The sequence below is a fragment of the Chelonia mydas genome, chromosome 1, assembly GCF_015237465.2.
Source record: "Chelonia mydas isolate rCheMyd1 chromosome 1, rCheMyd1.pri.v2, whole genome shotgun sequence".
Classification (NCBI taxonomy): Eukaryota; Metazoa; Chordata; order Testudines; family Cheloniidae; genus Chelonia; species Chelonia mydas.
The window spans coordinates 336,429,172-336,450,498 of NC_057849.1; the positions used below are offsets into that span (position 1 = coordinate 336,429,172).

Sequence of the window (21,327 nt, forward strand, 5' to 3'; positions counted from 1 at the left end):
GAAAACAGAAATATAACTTTAGCCACGCTACTGCTCTCTTTATTTTGCATGATGATTTAATATTATCATGATTGTACTTCACTATTTGTGCAGTGCCCTAATGGGTGCTTTACAAAACCACTGTTATTGGTGGCACAAATTGGGCAGCTTAAATAAAATGTAAACACTCAAAAACAAATGAAAACGAAAAAAGGAAAAAAATTGTTAATTTCGCACCTTCTTGAGATGAGACAATAGGTGGCATGTAATCAGGAATGTACTCTTTCCTCTCTTCTGCATCTTTGCTTCCAGGCTGGGGAAACTGTAGGACATTGTTCTTGCTGACAGGAAATGAAGGGATTTGATGTGGGAAAGTGACAGGTTCAATATTGTGTATGTAATCTTCCAGCTCATGCAGGTTAACCCCCATAAGTGTGAAGGCTTCACTTACATCATCCAAAATTGGATCTGTACGGCCATCTGTAAACAAAAAGGAATTTTAGTAAGAATCTATTCTGAAGACATTTGACTTTGTTTTGTAATGAACAATATAAGCACATTCAGTACACAGGAAATTTTCTTTTGTCAGAAGAAAAAATTGATCATTTAAACTTTTATTAACCCAACAGAAGCTTACATGTGGCTAAATGCAACGTATTTGGCTAAAACTAAATATATTACTTATTCACAGCAGTACAGGAATGCCTTTTGTTTAAACGGAACCTTTAGTGCTTTATAAACTAGAACTACAGCATTCACTTCACCCACCAGGCAAAAGCACTTTGTGGGCGAGAGGGAAGGGACTCAGCAATAGCTCAAAAGCATGCAATGCTTCACAACAGTTTAGGTCAGAAGAGAAGAATACCGTATTCCACATATACTGAAGGAGAAATTTCGGTTAGGAGAAAGTAATTCCCCACAAAGCAATTTCTGTAGGACACCATGGCTAACACTTCTTTCTTGCGAAAAGCATTCTGAGAGTTTTACTGGCCAAGTGGTCAGGACCTTGGTTTAATACAACATCCAAAGATAGCAACCCAGTGTCCTACTACTACTATGCCAATACCTACCATCTACTGACTCACCAACACCACTTCCAATATCTATTGTGTTTTGCCTCTAGAGTTCTCCCACAAGTATTAACCCAGCATGCCACCCCTCACTTCACTTATGAAATTAAAAAATAAAGGACAGTGCCCTTCAAAATGGTGCTAGAATGTATACTAATCTCTTTCACTAACATCTCGGTAACACTGACTGGTCCACATATTGATAGGAACATAGGAATTACCATATTGGATCAGATCCAAAGTCCATCTCATCCAGCATCCTGCCTCAGCGGCCAGCAGCAGATGCTTCAAAAGAATGGGTAAGAACCGTGCAGTAGGCAGGTGTGGGATAGTCTGTCTCTCATTATAGGTCTCATGCTAATCTCTAACAGTCAACTATCAAACACCAAAGCATGAGGTTTAATGTACCTTTCAAAATTTTTGTTAACAAGCACATCCATAATTACAAGAAAGCTATCTACATATAAATGTTCATAAATGATCTTAAAGAGCAATTCTCTTCAAAGTTACTGTATAAAACTGGCACTTTCTCACTGAAAAAATATGCTTATCAGGTGTATTCAGAATCATAGCTACTACTGGTGCTAATGTAAATATTGGTTTGTTGTGGGGGGGTTTTGGTTTGTTTGTTCTTTTTTATTGTTTTTTTTTTAATGACTTTTTACTCCTGTTTCAAATAACAATCTCTGTATTACAGCTTTCCCCATCTATAAAATGGGGTACTAGGTTTTTTCCTCTCTCATCTTTTGACTTGTTTATTCAGAATGAAAGCTGTTTAGGACAAGGGCTTTCCCTTACTATGTGTTTGTACAATGCCTAGCACAATGGGACCCTAATCTCCACTGGAGCCTTTAAATGCTACTGTAATAAAAGTAGACAACCACAACCTCCATTTGCTCAGCTTTGAACTCCTCAGGCAGAGTTTACTGAGCCTGACAGTAAGAAAAAACACCTTTTTACTTGTTTCCTGAGCAAATGTGACCTAGCAAATTACTGACACGATAAACACGAAATCTTGCAATGCCATTTTTTATTCACTCTTCAGACATGAAACATGTTAATGTCAAGTAGGGAAAGGTAGATGTAACTTTACCAAATGATTTACTGAGCTCAAAATGTCAACATCTAATGGATAAAGTGGAAGAGAGGCAGTCACGGCTAAAGTGACAAGTGAGGGACATTGCTGGGAGTGAGTCATGAACCTACACACAGGCGGGTCAAGACCTGCATTGACCTGGAGTGATACCATAGTCCAGCAGCATCTTGATCAACTCTGCTGCTTTATTCAGGGACAGCCCAGACAAACTCAATCCGAGAAGGGGGCTAGACAAGGTGTCCTAAAAACTGCTATTCCCAAACATCCCTGATCGGTTTACCACAGCTGAGGGTGTTCCATCATGTGGTCAAAATTCAAACAAACCTCAAAAAGTTTCTTTTTGTCTCAATGTTGAGACATGGAATGTCCACACACTCCTTGATCATCCAAACCAAACTGATTGTCCTGTCAGATGAACTGTTCTGGTAGCTCAAGAACTTGAAAAATATCATATTGACATTGTGGCGCTTAGCGAGATACGACTTGCTGAATAGGGCCAACTGACTGAGGAGAGAGCTGGGTACACTTGCTTAGGGAAGGGATGTCCACAAAATGAGCCGCATGACTTAGGAGTCAGCTTTGCTATCAGAAAGAATCTCATCTTTAGTTTGGACAGTCTGCCCATCGGTATAAATGACAGACTGATGAAGCTCCAATTACCCCTGAGAGGTGGACGTTACGTTTCACTGATCATAGCTTAATGCATGGACAATGACTAACTCTGATGAGGGTAAGGAGGAATTTTATTCTGAACTAAATGACCCTGATCCAATTGACTCCCCATGAAGACAAGTTGATTATTTTGGGTGACTTTAATGCTCACGTTGGCCGTGATGATTCTACATGGTGTGGTGTACTTGGCAAACATGGCATCAGCAAGATGAACAGCAATGGCCTACTTCTGCTGACGACATGCGCTGAGCACCCTCTAGTTATTACAAACACTTCCGACTTCCCAACAAATACAAAATGATCTGGACACATCCTAACTCTTGTCATTGGCATCTGACTGACTATGTGTTGTTCGGACAGCGGGACATCCGAGATGTGCACATAACTCAGATATTATGCAGAGCTGATTGTTGGACTAATCACCGTCATGTTCGATCATAGCTTTGCCTCTCTGTTTTGTTCAAAATGAGTAAAAAGCTATCAGTTAAGCATGTAAATATTGCCTAGCTGAACGATCTGTCAATTGTCAAACAATTTTCAACACAGCTAACTACTGTTTTAGAAACTCTTCCACTAATCAGTGATGACTTATCTGCCAAATGGGTATCCTTGTGTGACACAATCTATAACACCACTGTGGACTGTGCTAAGTATACAAAATGCTATCATGCAGAATAGTTTGACAATCATAATTCTGAAATATTGACTCTTCTTGATGCCAATTAGCAAGCATATTCCGTGCTCTTAACTGATCCACTCTCTGGGTCAAAAAGGGTCAGATATAGGGTAGGTTGCAGTATGCACCAACGCAAACTCCGCCAAATGCAAAATATGTGGTTTGACTGTAAAGCAGAGGAACTACAGGCCCTTCCTGATCAACCTGATTCCAAAGATTTCTATGATGCCGTTAAAGCTGTGTATGGCCCTACCCCACCTCCCGGCATCACTAACAAGTGCTGTTGGTGAATTTCTCATCACAGATCGTACTGCTGTCTACCAATCGTGGCATCAATATTTTAGTGAACTACTTAATCATTCACCTGCTGTTTCTGATGCGTCGCTGGATAATACCTGTAAACTGTTCACATCTACTGCACTTGCAGATCTACCTGCACAGGCTGAGGTGTTGAAGGCTGTTCAAGTAATGAAAAATAATAAATCCCCTGATCCCGATGCCATTCCAGCTGAGGTTTTCAAACACGGAGGAAATCTTCTGATTGACAAGCTCTTTGAATATTTTTTACATGTCTGGCTTCAAGAAATTATACCACAACAACTGAAAGATGCCAACATCGTCACTATTTACAAGCATAAAGCCTCAAACAGTGACTGTGGTAACTACAATGGTATCTCTCTGTGGCTGGCAAGATTCTTGAATGGATCCTCTTGAACCAACTCCTGACCCACATCATTGCTAATGTTCTATCTGAGTCAAACTGCAGCTTTTTGTGCTCAGCAGAGCATTGAAGACATAATTTTCATCATTCAACAATTACAGGAAAAATGTCGCAAATAGCGCCCACCTTTGTACATCATGTTTCTCGGCCTAACTAAGGTATTCAATACAGTCAACCATGCTGCCCTCTGGCAATCGCTCGCGAAATTTGGGTGTCCAGGCAAATTTATTAACATCATTCAACAATTCCATGAAGGCACAGCTGGAAGAGTTAGTGCTGATGGTAAACTAACAGACCCATTTCCAATCACAAATGGGATGAAGCAGGGATGTGACCTTGCGCCTAGCTTTTTTGGTCTATTCTTTGCTGAGATGCTAGAGGAAGCCCTTCGTGGTGCTTCAAATGGCATCTTTATACACTTCCGCACTGGTAAGCTCTTTTTTCTTTCCCGTCTACAATTGTAGGCGCACTGATCCAGGAACTGCTCTTTGCTGCTGACTCGGCATCGATGAAGAACTATAAGCAGAACTATAAGATCGTACAAACCACTTTGCTGCGACAGCTCCTAACTTTGGCTTCACCATCAGCAGAACGAAAACCAAGCATATGTATCAGCCATCTCCTCAACAACTTTACCAAGACCTGTCAATAAGCCTGGGAGGTATTGTACTCCAAGCCATCAAACAGTTAACTTATCTTGGCAGCATGTTGAACAACAAAGCAAAAATCAACCACAAAGTAGATGGGTGAATTAAGCGCATATGGTCGCCTCTATCACCAAATCTGGAAGCAACATAAAATCTGTCAACGGACAAAAATCAAAATCCATAATGGCTGTTGTCCTCACAACATTGCTTGACAGCTGCAAAACATGGAACTGTTATCAATGACACATTACAAAGCTTCACAGCTTCCATTTGTGCCACTTATGTCAATTGCTTGACATCAAACAGCAGGACTGGGTTTCCAACACTGAAGTCCAGGTGAAAGCTGGTTCAGTCAGCATCAAGTCTCATTTGATCTGCACCTAACTGAGATGGACTGGCCACATAATTTGAATGCCTGAGACCCATTTATCAAAACAAGTCTTATATTCTGAATTAAAATCCAGCAATTGTAAGCATGGAGGGCGGATGAAATGCTTCAAAGACACTCTGAAAGAAAATCTGAGCAAAATGAACATTTCTGACTCAATCTTTGAGCAACTGGCCATTGATCATATTGCATGGTGCCACACCAAACGGGTGGGTGTCCACGACTTTGAGAAGCACTGTGTGGAGCAGCTGGAAGCATAGCACCAGGCATGGAAACAACATGCAGCTCAATCAACACAACTAGGCAAAGGGCTCTGTGGCCACCGAATAAACATTGTTCTTCCCAAATTGGTTTATAGAGTCACTCAAAGACCCATTAGTACAAACTACGATTGTCATTGTCATCCTCGAAAATGGGGTGACCAAAATCAGTTACAGCAAAAACGTAAAAAGACAGCTATCACGCAGGGCAGAGACGGTGCTTCTTCCTAGGACTCTAGGCCCGATTTAGCAAGGTACTTTTGAAGTCGATGAGACTACTCACATGCCTAAACTTAAGTGCCTTGACTGAACTGGGGATGAACAGCAAAACCAACAAGACTTATGTCAAGTTCAGTCTGTTGCTGTTTGGGCAGAGAAAGGGATTTAAGGGCTTGTCTATGTGGGAAAATTGACAGCAGCACTACAGTGGTACAGTATAATTATATGGAAGCAGAGTAATTATACCAAAAGTCACTTTTATGCCAGAAAAGAGTGTCCCCACAGAGAGTTATACCAGCCTAGCTAAGGTGGTATATTTATACAGCTATAGCTCTGATGGTCAATTTTCCCATGTAGAGAAGCCATAAGCGTTCACAAGGAAGGAGAATCCAACAGAGTTGGGGAAGAGTGAAGTAACAGATACTATTCTCCCTTCAAAGCAACCAAAAGGCTCTTTGGCTGGGATGGAGAGAAGGAGAATGGCAATTTTCAGAGGCTTATAGTACTCAGCCAATCTGGATGCATTTTTATGGAACCAGCAAAAAGAATTTCTCTGATGCCAGGACCAAATTGTCTGCCAAATTTTAAGTTCCTGCTCCAAACCCTGAAAGTATTAGAGCTCTTCAAAATACAGTTAGGAAAAAATTTCAACACTGGAAAAACGACCTGTATCTCCCTAACCTCATTCTCAGTAACGTGTACTGTTACTGCTGAAACTTCCTCAAAAATTCAGCCTGAGGCAATGAACACATATAGAAAATGTTAACCTGAAATGGTTAAAGTTTTGCGAAGTTTTGAATAACTGGTAATTGGAGAAAGCTTTTAGATTTATTCAATGCTTATTACAATGAGCAACAGCCATTCAATGATTTGTAGCCAAAAAAGACATATAGGAAAATTATTAATGAGTGGCTACATATACTGCTGGGCAAACCACAATAAATAGTACATAATATAGATCATATATCGATAACGCATACTATTCTCCATCCAGCTAGAGCTACTACATATAATACGCCTACATGAATTCTGCAAGGTAGATTGCAGCTTCCTGCTGATGCACAGCATTCTTCTACACAGAACGGTTAAGATAAATATTCCAATCGTGGAGGTCCACTTTTCCAGTAGTTAAAACATGGAATTAGGAATCAGAGCTTCTTTTCCAGGCTCTACCTAGTTGTTCTTTTCCAGTCTGGGCAGGTTACTTAATGTTGCTGTCCATCAGTTTCCCCACAGTTAATTATTGTTCCTACTGGTGAAACAACTTGGAAACGCACTTCTCCATTCTCACATGTACTGCCTCCTCTGCACTGATACCTAGATACTATAGAGATTGGTGCATTAGAAATACCAAAAAGCTTGTCTAGAGTCAAGTATTTGCATCAGTATAATTACATTGATATAGTAGACAGTGCACCAGTGCAAAATGGGGCTTTTGCTGGTTCAATTGATACTTGTAATTTACTGGGAAAAGTCGCACCCATTCAGTGCATCTACACTGGGGGATTGTATCAGTGTAGCTACACCAATGAAAAACAATCGCAACACCATAGTTTGGGCTTTATACAGATACGACCTCCTCTACATTATCATTACTACTAGAAGTCTGCTCCATTTCATGGTGACTGATAAACATCAAGCAGAAGGAAAAATGGTCCCTCTTACTGGCAGCCAGTAATAAATTAGATGTCCTGAAAGTAACAAAATCTGACAGATATAAGGACGTACAAAGGTATTTATTTAGTAAGGGCTTGTCTATACTTACAATGCTGCAGCTGCACTGGTGTAGCACTTAGTGAAGATTTTACCTATGCCAATAGAAGAGTTTCTCCCGTCGGTGTACGTACTCCAGCTACCCGAGGGGCAGTAGCTATGTCAATGGGAGAAGTCCTACCATCAACATAGCACTTTCTACACCGGGGGTTAAGTCAGTATAACTACTTCGCTCAGGGGTGTGGGTATTCCACATCCCTGAACAACATAGTGTTACCAACATAAGTTTGTAGTGTAGACCAGAGCTAAGAGGAGGTATATCAACAGCAGAGCAATCTTTTCTGTTCCAGTTCACCAAGAGTATATAACATGTGGCCATACTTTTCAAGATCTAATAATTTTAGGATTTCTCACTTCTGTTTATCAAGATGTGCCTATCAGGCTGCATTTCCCATGCATTTTTAATACAAGTCATTCACTTCTGCAAAAATGCAATCTTAAGAACATGGGAATGATCACTTTAGATCAAACTAATGTATTCCTGTTCATCTGGTATCCTGGCTCCAGCAATGAACATATTTCAAAAGAAGGTAGAAATCCACCCAACAACACATCTGGTCATTGTGTACAGTGCCAAACCTGTGAGAAAAGGGAGTTTTGAAAAACAACTCCTTCTACAGATGATGCACTGACAACTTGGAGCAGGTAGCTTAACACCACATTACACTATCTGTTTTAACAACAAATACTCAAAACTGCCCTCATTTATTAAGCTGCTGCTATGCCACCTTACTCAGCCTGTTATCACTCTCTCCACTGCCCCAGTTTCCCCTTCTGGGCACCTCAAGTACTTGCAAAGGCTTTCACATGTCCAAAAATAACCCTTCTCTGTGTCTGGTTTATTAACAGAATTCAAAAGGAAAATAAAACTTCCAGCTGGGGCTTTACTTTAGCCAACTTGTTCTCCACACGTCAGCCTCTCTAGCCAGAATTGGCTCCTGTCTTGATGACCTGGCCCTCTGCACACATCTCTCTAGAATCCTACCCCTTCCAGGGTACCACTGTCCTTATCAACCATCAAACAGTATCTTCACCTCAGTTTCAAACTGGGCACAGCCCCTGCTTCTTGAGGGTCCGTCTTCTCACCTCAAGTTTCATTTTTGCCCAGCTAAATAGCCCTTCCTGAGCACCTCTCCCTGCCCTTTATTAAGCAGCAACTCCCAAAGCTTCCTGGAATCTTTTCTCTCTCTGGAGACAGGGCCAGCTCTAAGTTTTTTGCCACCCCAAGATAAAAAAAAAAAGGAAAAAAAAGAAAAAAAGAAAAAGAAAAAAGGATGTCCGGAATGCCGCCCTTGGAAATGTGCCGCCCCAAGCATGTGCTTGCCTTGCTGGTGCCCACAGCTGGTCCTGTCTGGAGAGGACCCAAGGCTTCTTCTCCCCTCAGCCTTCTGGCCTCTGACATCTACCCACCCTCCACAAGGTTTAGCCACACAACCCTTCTGTCATGTGGTATTACTCATTCCCTCACCTGGAGAAATGAGTTAAGTTTGTCACAGGTGAGGCTAGGACCCAACACCCCTTAAAAAAGACCAGCCTCCCTCTGACACACACAACTTACTCTAGTTCACACATCACAGGGTTTGGGCCACATTCTACTCTGTCACACTGGAGTAAACCCACAATAACTCTACTGATACCAGTTAAGTCACTCCTGATTTTTTTTTTTTTTTTTAACAGTGTCACAGAAAAATTAAAGCCATTTAAGGTTTAAGTTACGACACAGAAGAAAGTATTTGGCCCATGCACAGTACATTTAAACTGAAATCCCTTGCTGAATGTGAAAAGTACCAGCTATAACAGGCCACGATGTACATATGTGCAGAGCTAACATAGCTGGGCCGCAGAAAATTTTGTTAGGGGGCACAGCAAATGAACCAGCGCACCACAGGCACCCATATCTCATTCACTGTGCATTTTATTCCTATGGACTTCCAGGTGAGGTGAACATTATTTTTCACATATAATATAAAACCACACCCTTTTTTCCACTATCTCAGAAGCATGTGGCATCTTGAAACACTGTCATTTTTCTATATTTTTATTAATTTCATTGTCATAATGGCCCAATATTTTAAAAACTTTTAAATTTACATGGAGGGTTTCTGTTTTTCAGGGGATGGTATTTGTAGCTATTTTTGAATTCTATATAAACATCCAAAAATCAGGGGTTTTGGGGGTGCTCTCTCTCTTTGTATATACACATAGTACTGCTTCAAACAGTACTATGTTAAAGCCGACTAGGGAACCTTTAGTGAGCACAAACAGGGTCTATATGGACGAATTAATATGCAACACGTTTGCATGCTTTAGAAATCACACCCTCCCAATCCACATTACTGCATCTGGTAGACAAGCCCTTAGATACAAACTAGGGAGCGGGGACATTGTCTATATAAACAAACTGCACTGGGAAAAGGGTGACTTCAACATGACTGAGTAACCGTTTCCAGTATTCTTCCAGTGTTTATTGGATAAACACCAATTTTTATTTTATTTTTGTATTGCGGGTGTTTTATCACTGAAAACCTAAAATAAGAAGCCCTATTTATATGGAAAGGGGGTTTTTTGTTTGTTTTTTTGAGAGGGTTCTCAAACATTTTCACAGTATGGAGCACGTGAGGTCTGCAACCTGTATGCCATCTTTGACTTGGACCTCTCTTTCAGTCCTCACATTTAGGTTTTGTCTAAATCTTGCCAATTCTTTCTGCATAACATCGTTAAGATACAGCCTTACTTACCCATCAAACTCTGATACAAAGTCCCATCTTGCATCTTGATTATTGCAACACCTCTCTAGCCTTGACAAATGCAATCTTTCCTCACTCGTATCCATTCAGAATGCTTCTGCAAAGATCATTTTCCTAGCCCATTGCTCTCTCCATGTCACCCCCCTCTTTGCAACTCTCCACTGGCTCCCCCTTTTCTATTATCACAAACATAAGCTGCTTGTCTTTGCTTCAAGGCCTTTTACAGTCAATCCCCACTCTGTCATCTCATTCACTATTGAGATGTTGAAGCTTGCCTCCAATCAGCACACGATGCCAGCCTCCATCACCCATGTGTTACATTTTCAAGCAAGCACCTTCATGCTTTCACCCATGTTACCCCTCATACTTGGGAGGCACATCCCATAAACAATTGCAAAGCTACCTTCAAATCCTTCCTCAAAACTCTCCATTGCTATAATACCTACAAAAGACCTGATAACAGGCTGCACTGCCTATCACCACTATTGTCTCAGTGTTTCCATGTATTCCCCCATCTGTCATCTCTTGTTTTATGCTTAGATTGTAAGCTCCTTGTTGCAGGGACCATCCCTTAATTTTGTGTGTGTACAGGACCTAGCATAATGGGGCCCTGGTCCATGACAAGATCTCCCAGGCACTATGGTAATACACATAATCAGTCATAACAATCATCTTAAAATTGCCACAGATTGCCTTGTGAATCACCTTGTCAGAAACCAGGGCCTGCTAGCTGACCTGCAGTTGAACACCCTGAACAATCAGACTCCTGATTTGCTGAGAGGCATCGCAAGCGTTCTCTTAAACTCAGCAGCAGCACGAGGCCAGTGGCTGCTCAGTGCTTACACCCACAGCTGCAATCACTCCTGTTCCTGCCTTGCTCCTGAGTCCTGCTCCAGTCCACTCCAGCCCTGCTTCTTCCTTACTTGGTTCCTAACTCCGGCTCTGACTCTTGATTCTGTTCCTGGCCTCTGACTTCTGCTCTGACTGCTGGGCCTGATCACCACTGCTCCAGACACTAGACCTGACCATCCATGTGCCCCAGTTTGTAGTACATCTCCCCTCCCATGTGAAATCACAGTATCTCTGACAACTACAGCTATACCTAGAAAAGTAACATTAGAAAAGTATTGAGTGTATTTATAGATGTCTTTTAATGTGCTATAGCAAACGGAAGCAAGGAAGATAATCTAGCACAGTTAGAAAAGCCATCACTTTGCTTGTTAACTGAGAAAATGTGGACCCTATTATGCCATTTTTACAGCTGTTATTCAGAGTAGAATCACAGTATGCAATTTATTGTGTCTCAGTTACTGAAGCTCAAATCTGTTCAGTTTACAAGTGCAAAGATTCCAAACCCCCCCCCCCCCCAAATAAACACCCCAACTGCCAACCCTGCTAAGTCAAACTGATCCGAGGGTAAAACTGGTTTGTTTCTAGCTAACAATCAACAACAAAGCCTCTACAACTGGAACTTAGTTAACAATTCTATTGATTATGCAAGAACCACAAAAGAATCTAGCTTATTCTTCCAGACATTAATTGGTTTTGTACAGTAAAAGGTTTTAGGCAGTGACAAACAAACCCACCTCTAAATACACTTGGCATGGAGATCTGTTGAGTAATAGGATGTGCTTTTGACAGTCACATTTGAAAAAAATCAGTGTGAGGTTGAGAATATAAGAGACATTATACCACAGATGTAATGTCTAACTCCTCATGCAACAGCATATGCCTCCATAACGAAGAGATTATGCTCCCTTCCCCTTCATCAATTCAAGAAAATATGCCCCTTTCGCAAATCACAGTAAATGCTTCACACCCCTCATACCGTCTTATTTAGGCTGCATATTATAGTGCCCTCAACTCCCAATCACATACATATATATCCCCCCTTTGGCTTCACAAATCTCACAATAGCTGTGGAAAATACAGGCTAAACCCTGGAAAGTAATTTTGTTTTCAACTCTCCGAGGTTCTCAAACTTCTCTCAGTGGCAACTCTGGTCCATCTGAGAGGAGGATATCATTGTCCCTCAATAATACATCTCCACCCCAAGTTCACATGGATCAGACTAATGATAGCAGGTCCAACCCAACTTCTACGGGTAACCCAGTCCTCTCTTTTATTCCACAATCTGATGCTCCCTAGTCTCCTAGATTCTACCCTATCATAAATATTTCTACAGCACCATTCATCTTAGCATTTAGATGTGAAACTTACAGGTATGACAGCTGCCCTGGTAAAGTCCCTGCACTGGTGGCACATATGGGTTACATTAGCACTATCTCCTGACCCCCCGAAAAAATCTAGATTCACACTTCCTCTCATGAGTACTGGGAGGCTCACTCCAGTCCCTGCAGGTAGCCAAAAAACACATGGTTCTCAGGCTCCTCTGCAACCAAAAGTCCTCAGATTCAAAAAACTCAGAGCATGACAATAGCCATACTCCCCACATCCTCCTGGACTTACAGCGAGGTTGGTATCCCTGTAAGAAACAGTGGTACTCCCCTCCCCTCAACTCCGATTAGTATTTTTGTCAGCCCCCAAGTAACCATGGATCTTTACCCAGCATCTCCAGACTCAGCTACAGTTGTGCCACCCAGAACTCGCAGTGGCATCTCTGGCCTGCAGAATCTCCCCATATCCACTGAGCTTACACTATGGTGACACCTCAGCCCTGCAGTTCCCATGGCTCCCAACCTCCCTGCACTCACAGAGCTTGCAGTAGCAACCCCACCGCTCCCCTTGTCTCCCCACATTCAGAGTGAGCAGTGACAGCTCTACCCTCGCCATGCTGATGGCACCCCCGTCCTCTAGACTCTCAGAGCAGACAGTGGCAGCCCTAGCTCTCCACTGACCCTGCATTCAGAGCTCACCAGGGTGGTATCTCCCCCCCCCCCACGCCCAACCCCATGCTCACTGTGCCCCCAGCACTCAGCTGGCAGTGGCAACCCCACGCCACCCCATCCCTCCCACACTCAGAGTGGGCAGTAGCAGCCCCACAGCACCCCATCACCCCTACACTCACAGAGCAAGGAGTTGCAGTCCCATCCCCACAGCTCCCCCACGACCGCTACACTCACAGGACAGGCAGCAACAACCTTGGACCACCAGCACCCCACCCATCTTCTCCCCTGCATTCACTGATCTTACAATAGTAGACCCTCCTCTCCCCTCGCACTGCCAGAGAGAGCAGTGTCAGCCTCAGCCCCCTCCTCCCCCCATCTCCATGGCACGGACAAAGCTGGCAGCACCCCGCCCCCATCTCCATGGCTCCCATCCCCCCTGCATGGGCACAGCAGGCAGTGCCCCCCCCCATCTGCAGGGCTCCCATCCACCACCCCCCCACACGGACAGAGCGGGCAGTGGCCCCCCATCTCCAGGGCTCCCCCCCCCCGCACGGACAGAGCGGGCAGTGGCCCCCCATCTCCAGGGCTCCAATGCCCCCCCCACATGGACAGAGCGGGCAGTGGCCCCCCATCTACGGGGCTCCCATCCCCCCCACCCCCGCACAGACAGAGTGGGCAGTGGCCCCCCCATCCTCATGGCTCCCATCCCCTCTGGCACGGACAGACCGGTCAGTGGCCCCCCCATCTCCAGGGATCCCATCCCCCCCCGCACAGTCAGAGCGGCCAGTGGCCCCCCATCTCCCATTCCCCCCCCCCGCATGGACACCGTAGGCCCCCCATCTCCCCGGCCCCCATCCCCGCACGGACACCGCGGGCCCCCCGGCCCGCCGCACTCACAGAGCTCGCAGTAGCGGTGGCAGCCCCGGCCCAGCCCCTGCAGGTAGCGCTGCAGCACGTCGGTGAGGAGGTCGCAGGCCGAGATTTGCACCGAGTCCCAGCCCAGCGCCTGGCAGACCTGAGCCACCGACACCCGCAGCAGACACCGCGAGTAGCTCTCGCACATCCCGGCCGGCTCAGCGCGGCCTGGGCCCGGAGCCCGCCATGGCCCGGGGGTGGGGGCGGGGGATGGGGGGGGAGGCTCACGCGCAGGCCATGGCGCCCGCAGCCGCCAACGCCGCCATCTTGGGGTCGCGCCGAGTCCCAGCCGGCCGGGCCCAGACCGCGCCGCTCCAGCGCCGAGCGCGTCGATGGGGCGGGCGGTCTATCGATTGCTCCGGCCTCCAGCGGGGCCTGGCGGGCCTGGCTCTGGAGGGGAAAGAGAGGAGCTGGGGGGAGAGACAGAGGAGACTGGGGAGGTCAGCAGTGGGGAGGAGATGGGGGAAAGGGGAGAGAAAAGTGGGGTCGCGGGAAAGGTTTGGAAACATGAGGGGAGGGGAATTAACAGCCTGAGATTAAACTGGGAAAATACCCTTTATTTGGGAGTGATCAGACAGTGGGTTTGGGGGGGAGAGCCCTGGGGAGCCCTGGTAGAAGGGGCCCCTGGAGAAGACAATGGAGAGCGAAGTTTGCCATACCAAAGAAGGCTGCAGAAAGGGCTGGCGCACCTGGAGGATGTCAGTGCAGCCTTCGCATGGCGCGAGGAGCTGTCGTGCCAACCCCAACTGTTAAAAAAACGGTCTTCAGTCAGGTCTTCAGAATCATGGCCTTTTTAAAAAGAAGGCATTTGGGGTTTGTTTCTGTTTGCCTTATGGATTGGGGGCCTGTAGGGTGCATGCCAGCTTTTTTCTGGCACCGGGCGAGCTAGCAATTTTATTCTTCTGACGTGAACACAGATTTTCAGATAATCAGTTGACATCAGGAGCTGCTGGGTTAAGAAAAGCAGGAGGTATCATGGGACTTGTAATAACCACTAAAGGTGTCGGTGCTGAAGGACTGCCTTGCTCCATACAGGTTTCAGAGTACCAGCCGTGGTGGTCTGTATTCGCAAAAAGAAAAGGAGGACTTGTGGCATCTTAGACACTAACAAATTTATTTGAGCATAAGCTTTTGTGAGCTACAGACACTGAATGCATCTGATGAAGTGAGCTGTAGCTCACGAAAGCTTATGCTCAAATAAATTGGTTAGTCTGTAAGGTGCCACAAGTACTCCTTTTCTTTTTGCTACATACAGTTTTGGTGCAGCTGCACCCAGGATAGTGTATTCAGTTCCACGCACCACATCACTATAATTGTATTAACAAACTGGAAAGAGTTCAGAGAAGAGTAACTATATAATTAGGGCTTCTGTTTTTTTCAGTTCAATTTATTTAATTTTGGGGAGGTTATTTTTAGCAATTTTTGCATTTTATGTAGGTATCCGACGTGTACTGTATATATTACTCACTACTGTAGAATATACTATAATGAGTAATTGTTATGTTTCCTAGTGTGCTTTAACATAGTACTATTTCAAACACCATAAATTAAAGCATGCCATTAGGGTCTAGATGAACCAATTAGTGTGCTACAGATATCATACCCCTATACTCGGCATTACAACTCTGGGTAGATTAAACCATAGATACAAGTAACCATTCCCAGCATTTTCTTGGTATGTATTGGATAAACACTGGTTTCATTTTTTTTTATTGGCATGGTGTTTTATTGGTTAAAACCTAAAATCAGAAGCAGTAAATATAATCAAGGGCCTTCATTGATAGGAAAGAGTAAAACAATTATATATGAAAAGAATGGCTAAATCTTGCATAGGAGAGGTGAAAGGGACATCTAGGGAATCATTTGCAGGTAGAGCTGTCTGGAAAATGAGAGATTTCCTCCCCCATGTTTTCAGTAAAAAACAAACATATGAAATACTTTGATTTGGAAATGCTGTTGTGGTGTTTGATGGGAGTTGTGGTTTAGATGCTTTGTAATCCCATTCTCCTCTATAGGCTGGGCTCCCTTATCAGACCACGTCTCCCATGATGCACCATGGTCTCATCTCTTGGAAAGAAGAGGCAGTGTGCATCCTGGGAGATGTTCAGCTGGAGAGCTAGACCTACAGAGAAAGGGACCACGTGGAATCTGAATTCCCGTGTGGCAGTCTGGAGACATTTCAGAATCAAAATACTTTTATTTTTATTTATTTAAAAAAACCCTGAAATTTTCTATAGAAAGCAGATGCATTTTGCAAAAAACAATTAGTTTTTGTCAAAAATCAAATTTTTCATGAAAGTAAGATTTGACAACTTTTTTCACCCATCCTAATTCTGCACTCAGTGGGGTTCTATGAGAGAGTAGAGGCCTGGTCCTGAGAAACTAGTTACAGGATTGGGGCGTATATAATTCCTCTCGCCCCTTGGTTTCAATAACCTTCAAATATTTATGGACTGTTATTGCGTCCCTTCCTTCACATTTTTCTTTTCAGATGAAGCCCTCTGATCATTTTTGTTACTATTCTTTGAACACTCCCCAGTTTGTCAATATTATTTTGGTGATGCAATTTCTGGAATGGAATGCAACATCCCAGCTACAGTTGCACCAAAGCCATTCATACCAAGGATACTCGGTGCGCCGTAACTTTGAATACACAGCTTAAAATTGCATTAGCCTGTTTTGCAGCAAACCCCTGTGCTCACATTTTGTAGGACTGGGGCCTTAGAGTGGTACATAGGAATGATGGGCCAAAATGGAGACAAAGAAACTTAAATATTGGGAAGAACCTCTTGAGAGTGAGATGTACTAGGCTGGGACTCATCTCTCAAGGAAGTGGTAGGAGCCCCATTCTGTGTTGAAATCTGGGAAGGGTTTTGTAGGAAAACCCTTTTTCTCCCCCTTCATTTATAATCTCTCTGTGTGTTTCTGCCATACACACACACCTTCTGACAGGTCTCCTGAGGTGATGAGATGGGCTTAAACTAGTGTAGTCTCTATCTTGCTTTTTTATTCTGCTACTCTTATACTGGATACTTTCCAAATTTTGTTCCTCTTCCTTTTGTTTCTCTCTTCCATACTACAGGAATAGCAATCCGTGCAGAGGGAGATCCCCATCCACTCTGCTTTCCTGCCTGCACTTCTGTCCAACCCAGGAAGTGGCCTTTCCTCCAAAATATCAAACCCAGGAAACAACCACTTACTTTGTCCTGAAGGATCTATGGATGTCCCACTTTCCTTTATCTCAGACAAAAACTCCTTAAGTTCCTTGCAGTTCAACTACCACCTGCCCCTTGTCTGTGCATGTTGCAAGGTGGAGACCATAAATTATACATAGAGAGAACATAATTACCGAAATTGGAATTTGACCAGGACACTACGTTTAAACACTTCTAACAAGAAGTGGTATCAGATCTTTAAATAGTGGAAGTACACTGGTCTTCAGTTTTGTCTAAGGACAAGTCTATGCTCCAAAATTAAGTTGACCTATGTTACGTCGACATACAGCCACCACAAAGTTGAATCGGTTTTACACGTCCTCCCTACATTCCTTGTGTCCTCAACCAGGAGCACTTCCACCAAGTTAACTGCCTGTGTGGAGCACTGGGGGGATGGTTTCTGAAAGGCAGCAACACAGTGTATACTGACACTGGGTTGACCTAACCACATTGACTTAAGAGCTATGCCTCTCGCGAAGGCGGAGTTAAGTCAGTGTAGTGGATAAGTTACATCGGTGGGAAAGTACATTTTAGTGTAGATCGGGGTGGCCAACCAAGATGGGGCTCTTTAGAAGTTAATATTCAGCTCCTTGTATAGGCACCAACTCCGGGGCTGGAGCTGCAGGCGTCAACTTTCCAATGTGCTGGGGGTGCTCACTGCTCAACCCCCGGCTATGCCATAGGCCCTTCCGCCACTCCACCCCCTTCTCTGAGCCTGCAGTGCCCTCGCTCCTCCCCCCTTTCCTCCAGAGGCTCCTGCATGCCACGAAACAACTGATCGGGAGGTGCAGGGAGGGAGGGGGAGGCGCTGATTGACGGGACTGCCGGTGCGTGGGAGGCGCCGGGAGCCGGGGGAGCGGGGGCTGCTGACATATTACTGTGGCTCTTTAACAATGTACACTGGTAAATTCTGGCTCCTTCTCAGGCTCAGGTTGGCCACCCCTGGTGTAGATGCTTAAGAGTTTGGTCACCATAAGCTGCCTTGCGTCAGCCTAACTCTGTAGAGTAGACCAGGCCCAAGACAGCCCCCTACAACAGCTCTTTGTTACTGCTTTAGTACTGCTGCCCTAGAACCCATGACACCTACCTCAACACCACCACTTCTTGGAGCACGCTGGATTTTTCCTTGGTGGTCTTCTATTGTGAGCACTGACCAGCAATTGTGTGATTTAACAAGATCAGTTAAAGAGATAACTTCAACGGCAGCACAGGGAATTACAGAAAAATTCAGAATGAGCGGAAGATATACCCCAACTTAGTCAATATATGCTTATTGCAAATGCTCTCTTTAGTTTCTTTGCACTGTTCTCTTAGTACTGTGTTCTCGGTGAAACACCACAGTAGAAAGAGTTACTGTTAAATGTTCACTGTTCCTGTAAGCAAGGCATCACGTCTTTTTATGACAACAGATCCAACTTATACAGTGGGGGACACGAGGGACAAAAGCAAACCCCCAATTTTATTGGAATGGATAGATAGTGGATGGTTAGAAGCCTTAGAGCCCTATTCCTCCCTATTAAGTGCATAGTGTTCTTCACAGAGCAGCTGAAGTGGTCAGATATAGGGCTGTTTTTTGTCCTTCTTTGCTCACCTGCTCTGCTATGCCCACAGAAATGTACAAACTGCTAGTTTCGGCGGCTGGTGATGGCAGAGCATTCTACAGTTAATCATCAATGAGGATTCCTTCACTTTCCTCATTTGTTCACCAGAGACCGAGTTTATTAACCTTTTGGTCATGCTGCAAGGGCTATTTGCTTACCCAAGTTTTGGTTTAGTGTGATGCGTGGTTAGGAGAAACAGAATGGCCAAGTTTATAGTCCAAAGGGAATCCAACTGAAGACACTTCCTGTGAGAGGTTGGTCCTAGCTGTGCAAGTACAAGAACAGCAACTACTTCCATTTTTAATCTCACTAAGGCCTCATTTTATAAGCACTTTCTAGAGAAAATAGAGTGGAAATTACTGACCACTCGGTTTTTGAGTAAGATGACCTTCAGAACAGCACAAGCCATTTGATCATGCCACAACCTTGCACAAATAAGATTCTTAACCTATCTTAATTCTTGTATTTGTTTATAAGAAACATAGTGCAACAAAAACATTAAAAACAAGTAAAACATTGTTTATTAAAAAAAACCATTCCTTCCAAGTTCCGGCAGCGAAACAGGCACTGGGAGAATTTTCTTACCAGGATTTGTGGGGTCTAAATCTCAACCTAACCATAAACCCTACTCTACGTCCCACTGTATTTTACTACTATTTGAAAAGGCAGGAGACAGAAGTTAAAGAAAAAATTAGAGCATCAGCTATCAGAATACTCCTGAAATTGATTTGCCAATCATTTAAGCAGCCGCATAGTCCCCCCGCCCCCGATAAGTAAAGCAATTGCAGCACATGAAGATTTCTAGACTCTTTCTACTTTTAGGATTGCAGTTTGAAAGCAGTTATGTCTCAGCTAACTAATGACAGGGGCAAGGAAAAGGCAATTAGCCAACGGTTTTGGGGAGGAAAAGAAGAAAGGAGCTAACTACTCATGAGTAAAGTTACACTTGACTGTAAATGGATTGGGGCCTTAGACTGTAAGCCCTTCAGGTCTCTTCCCACATGACTAAAATGCCTAGCGTATTTTGGCTGCTATATAAACAAACACAGCAAATGCTCTGGGACTTATTAAAGTTACCAATTATGAGCATCAGTCAAAGTTGCTGTTGGTAACACATCAAACATGGCTACCAGCTTAAGTACGATTTTGAAAAGTTACACAGATCATTTAAAAAAAATATGTGAAATCTGCTCCAAATTAATCAATTGCACTGATCACTGAAACCTGTTCATCTCTGGCTTTCCAATTTCCCACATTGTCCCTCTCTTGTCTATCCGAACATTTCAGTTAAGATCTTCCTCTGCCACTCAGTAGCATCTTGCTCTTCAAGTCTCTTTGGCTTCCTCTCCTGCCTTTTTGCCTCAGCCCTGGTCTACACTGGGCAGCAAGGGAGTGCGGGGGGAGGGGAACGGACGGACCCAAGATATGCAACTTCAGCTGTGCAAATAGCGTAGCTGAAGTCGGCATATCTTAGGTCGACTTACCTGGCCGTGAGGATGGTGGCGAGTCGACTGCTGCCACTCCCCAGTCGACTCCGCTTCCGCCTCTCGCGAGCTGGAGTTCCGGAGTTGATGGGGAGCGCTTTCGGGGATCATAAATTGATCCCTGATGGATTGATCACGACCTGATCCAGTGGGTAGTGAAGACCTGCCCTCAGATTCAATTCTAATGGTCAAGGCTTTGCTCCTGTCGACAGTTCTGCTGTCATTGCTTTCTGATCTTCTTGCACGGTCACTGCTGTTTCCTTCTCTTTCTTTTCCTTGTTCCTTCTTCCATGCCACCCCACACACATAGACCTCCTTTTCCCAGTACATCAAACTACAATCCTTTCAAAATTCCTTCTTACAAGAACTCTCCTTTCAGAGTGACCCTATTGACTAATCAAATGTAGAAATACATAGCTCAAGACAGTATTTTAAAGTAATTAAAAAACCAACACTGAGATAATACATTTGCCACTCATAACTGTTTTAGAATATAAGATGCAAAGGACAGTATCGGTTATGCATCTTACTGGAAAAACAACAAAACCCAAAACTTTGTAGAATATGATGCAAAGTGAATTGCATGTTCTCTTACAGCACCAGGCTAGTGAACAGATGCATTACATGGGTTTTACACTTTCTTTTGAAACATGAGGCATTGAATATTCGCTGTGAATGCCAGATTATATAGACAATTTGTTCTCTGAGGCCTTGTCTAAACTAGAGCGGAAATTTGATCTAAGCTACGCAATTTGAGTTATGTGAATAGCGTAACTCAAATCAACATAGCTTAGATCTACTTACCGCGGGGTCCACACTACACAATGTTGACGGGAGACACTCTCTCTCTTCACTAGACCCACTAAATCGATCGCCGCTCGTGGATCCCCCGGTAAGTGTAGACAAGCCCTGAATAATATTTCCTGTACTTCTCTAAGGAAAACCTACCTACACACTATGTACACCATAAACAGATTAAAAGCAGTAAACAGCTGTTTTCAAAAAGTAAGTGATT

At 44.0% G+C, this 21,327-nt stretch overlaps 1 protein-coding gene across 1 annotated transcript in view; it reads right to left on the minus strand.

Annotated features, from left to right (window-relative positions):
• The window catches only part of TAF3 (TATA-box binding protein associated factor 3), a 138,138-nt gene extending 123,751 nt beyond the window's left edge, over positions 1 to 14,387 (minus strand). The window contains exons 1-2 of the mRNA XM_037889337.2: positions 13,995 to 14,387; positions 217 to 459 (exon numbers count right to left, since the gene is read on the minus strand). Of these exons, the coding sequence (XP_037745265.1) occupies positions 217 to 459; positions 13,995 to 14,160 (409 nt within the window). The 5' untranslated portion in view covers positions 14,161 to 14,387. The remainder of the gene's footprint in view (positions 1 to 216; positions 460 to 13,994) is intronic.
• Positions 14,388 to 21,327: the final 6,940 nt, after the last annotated feature.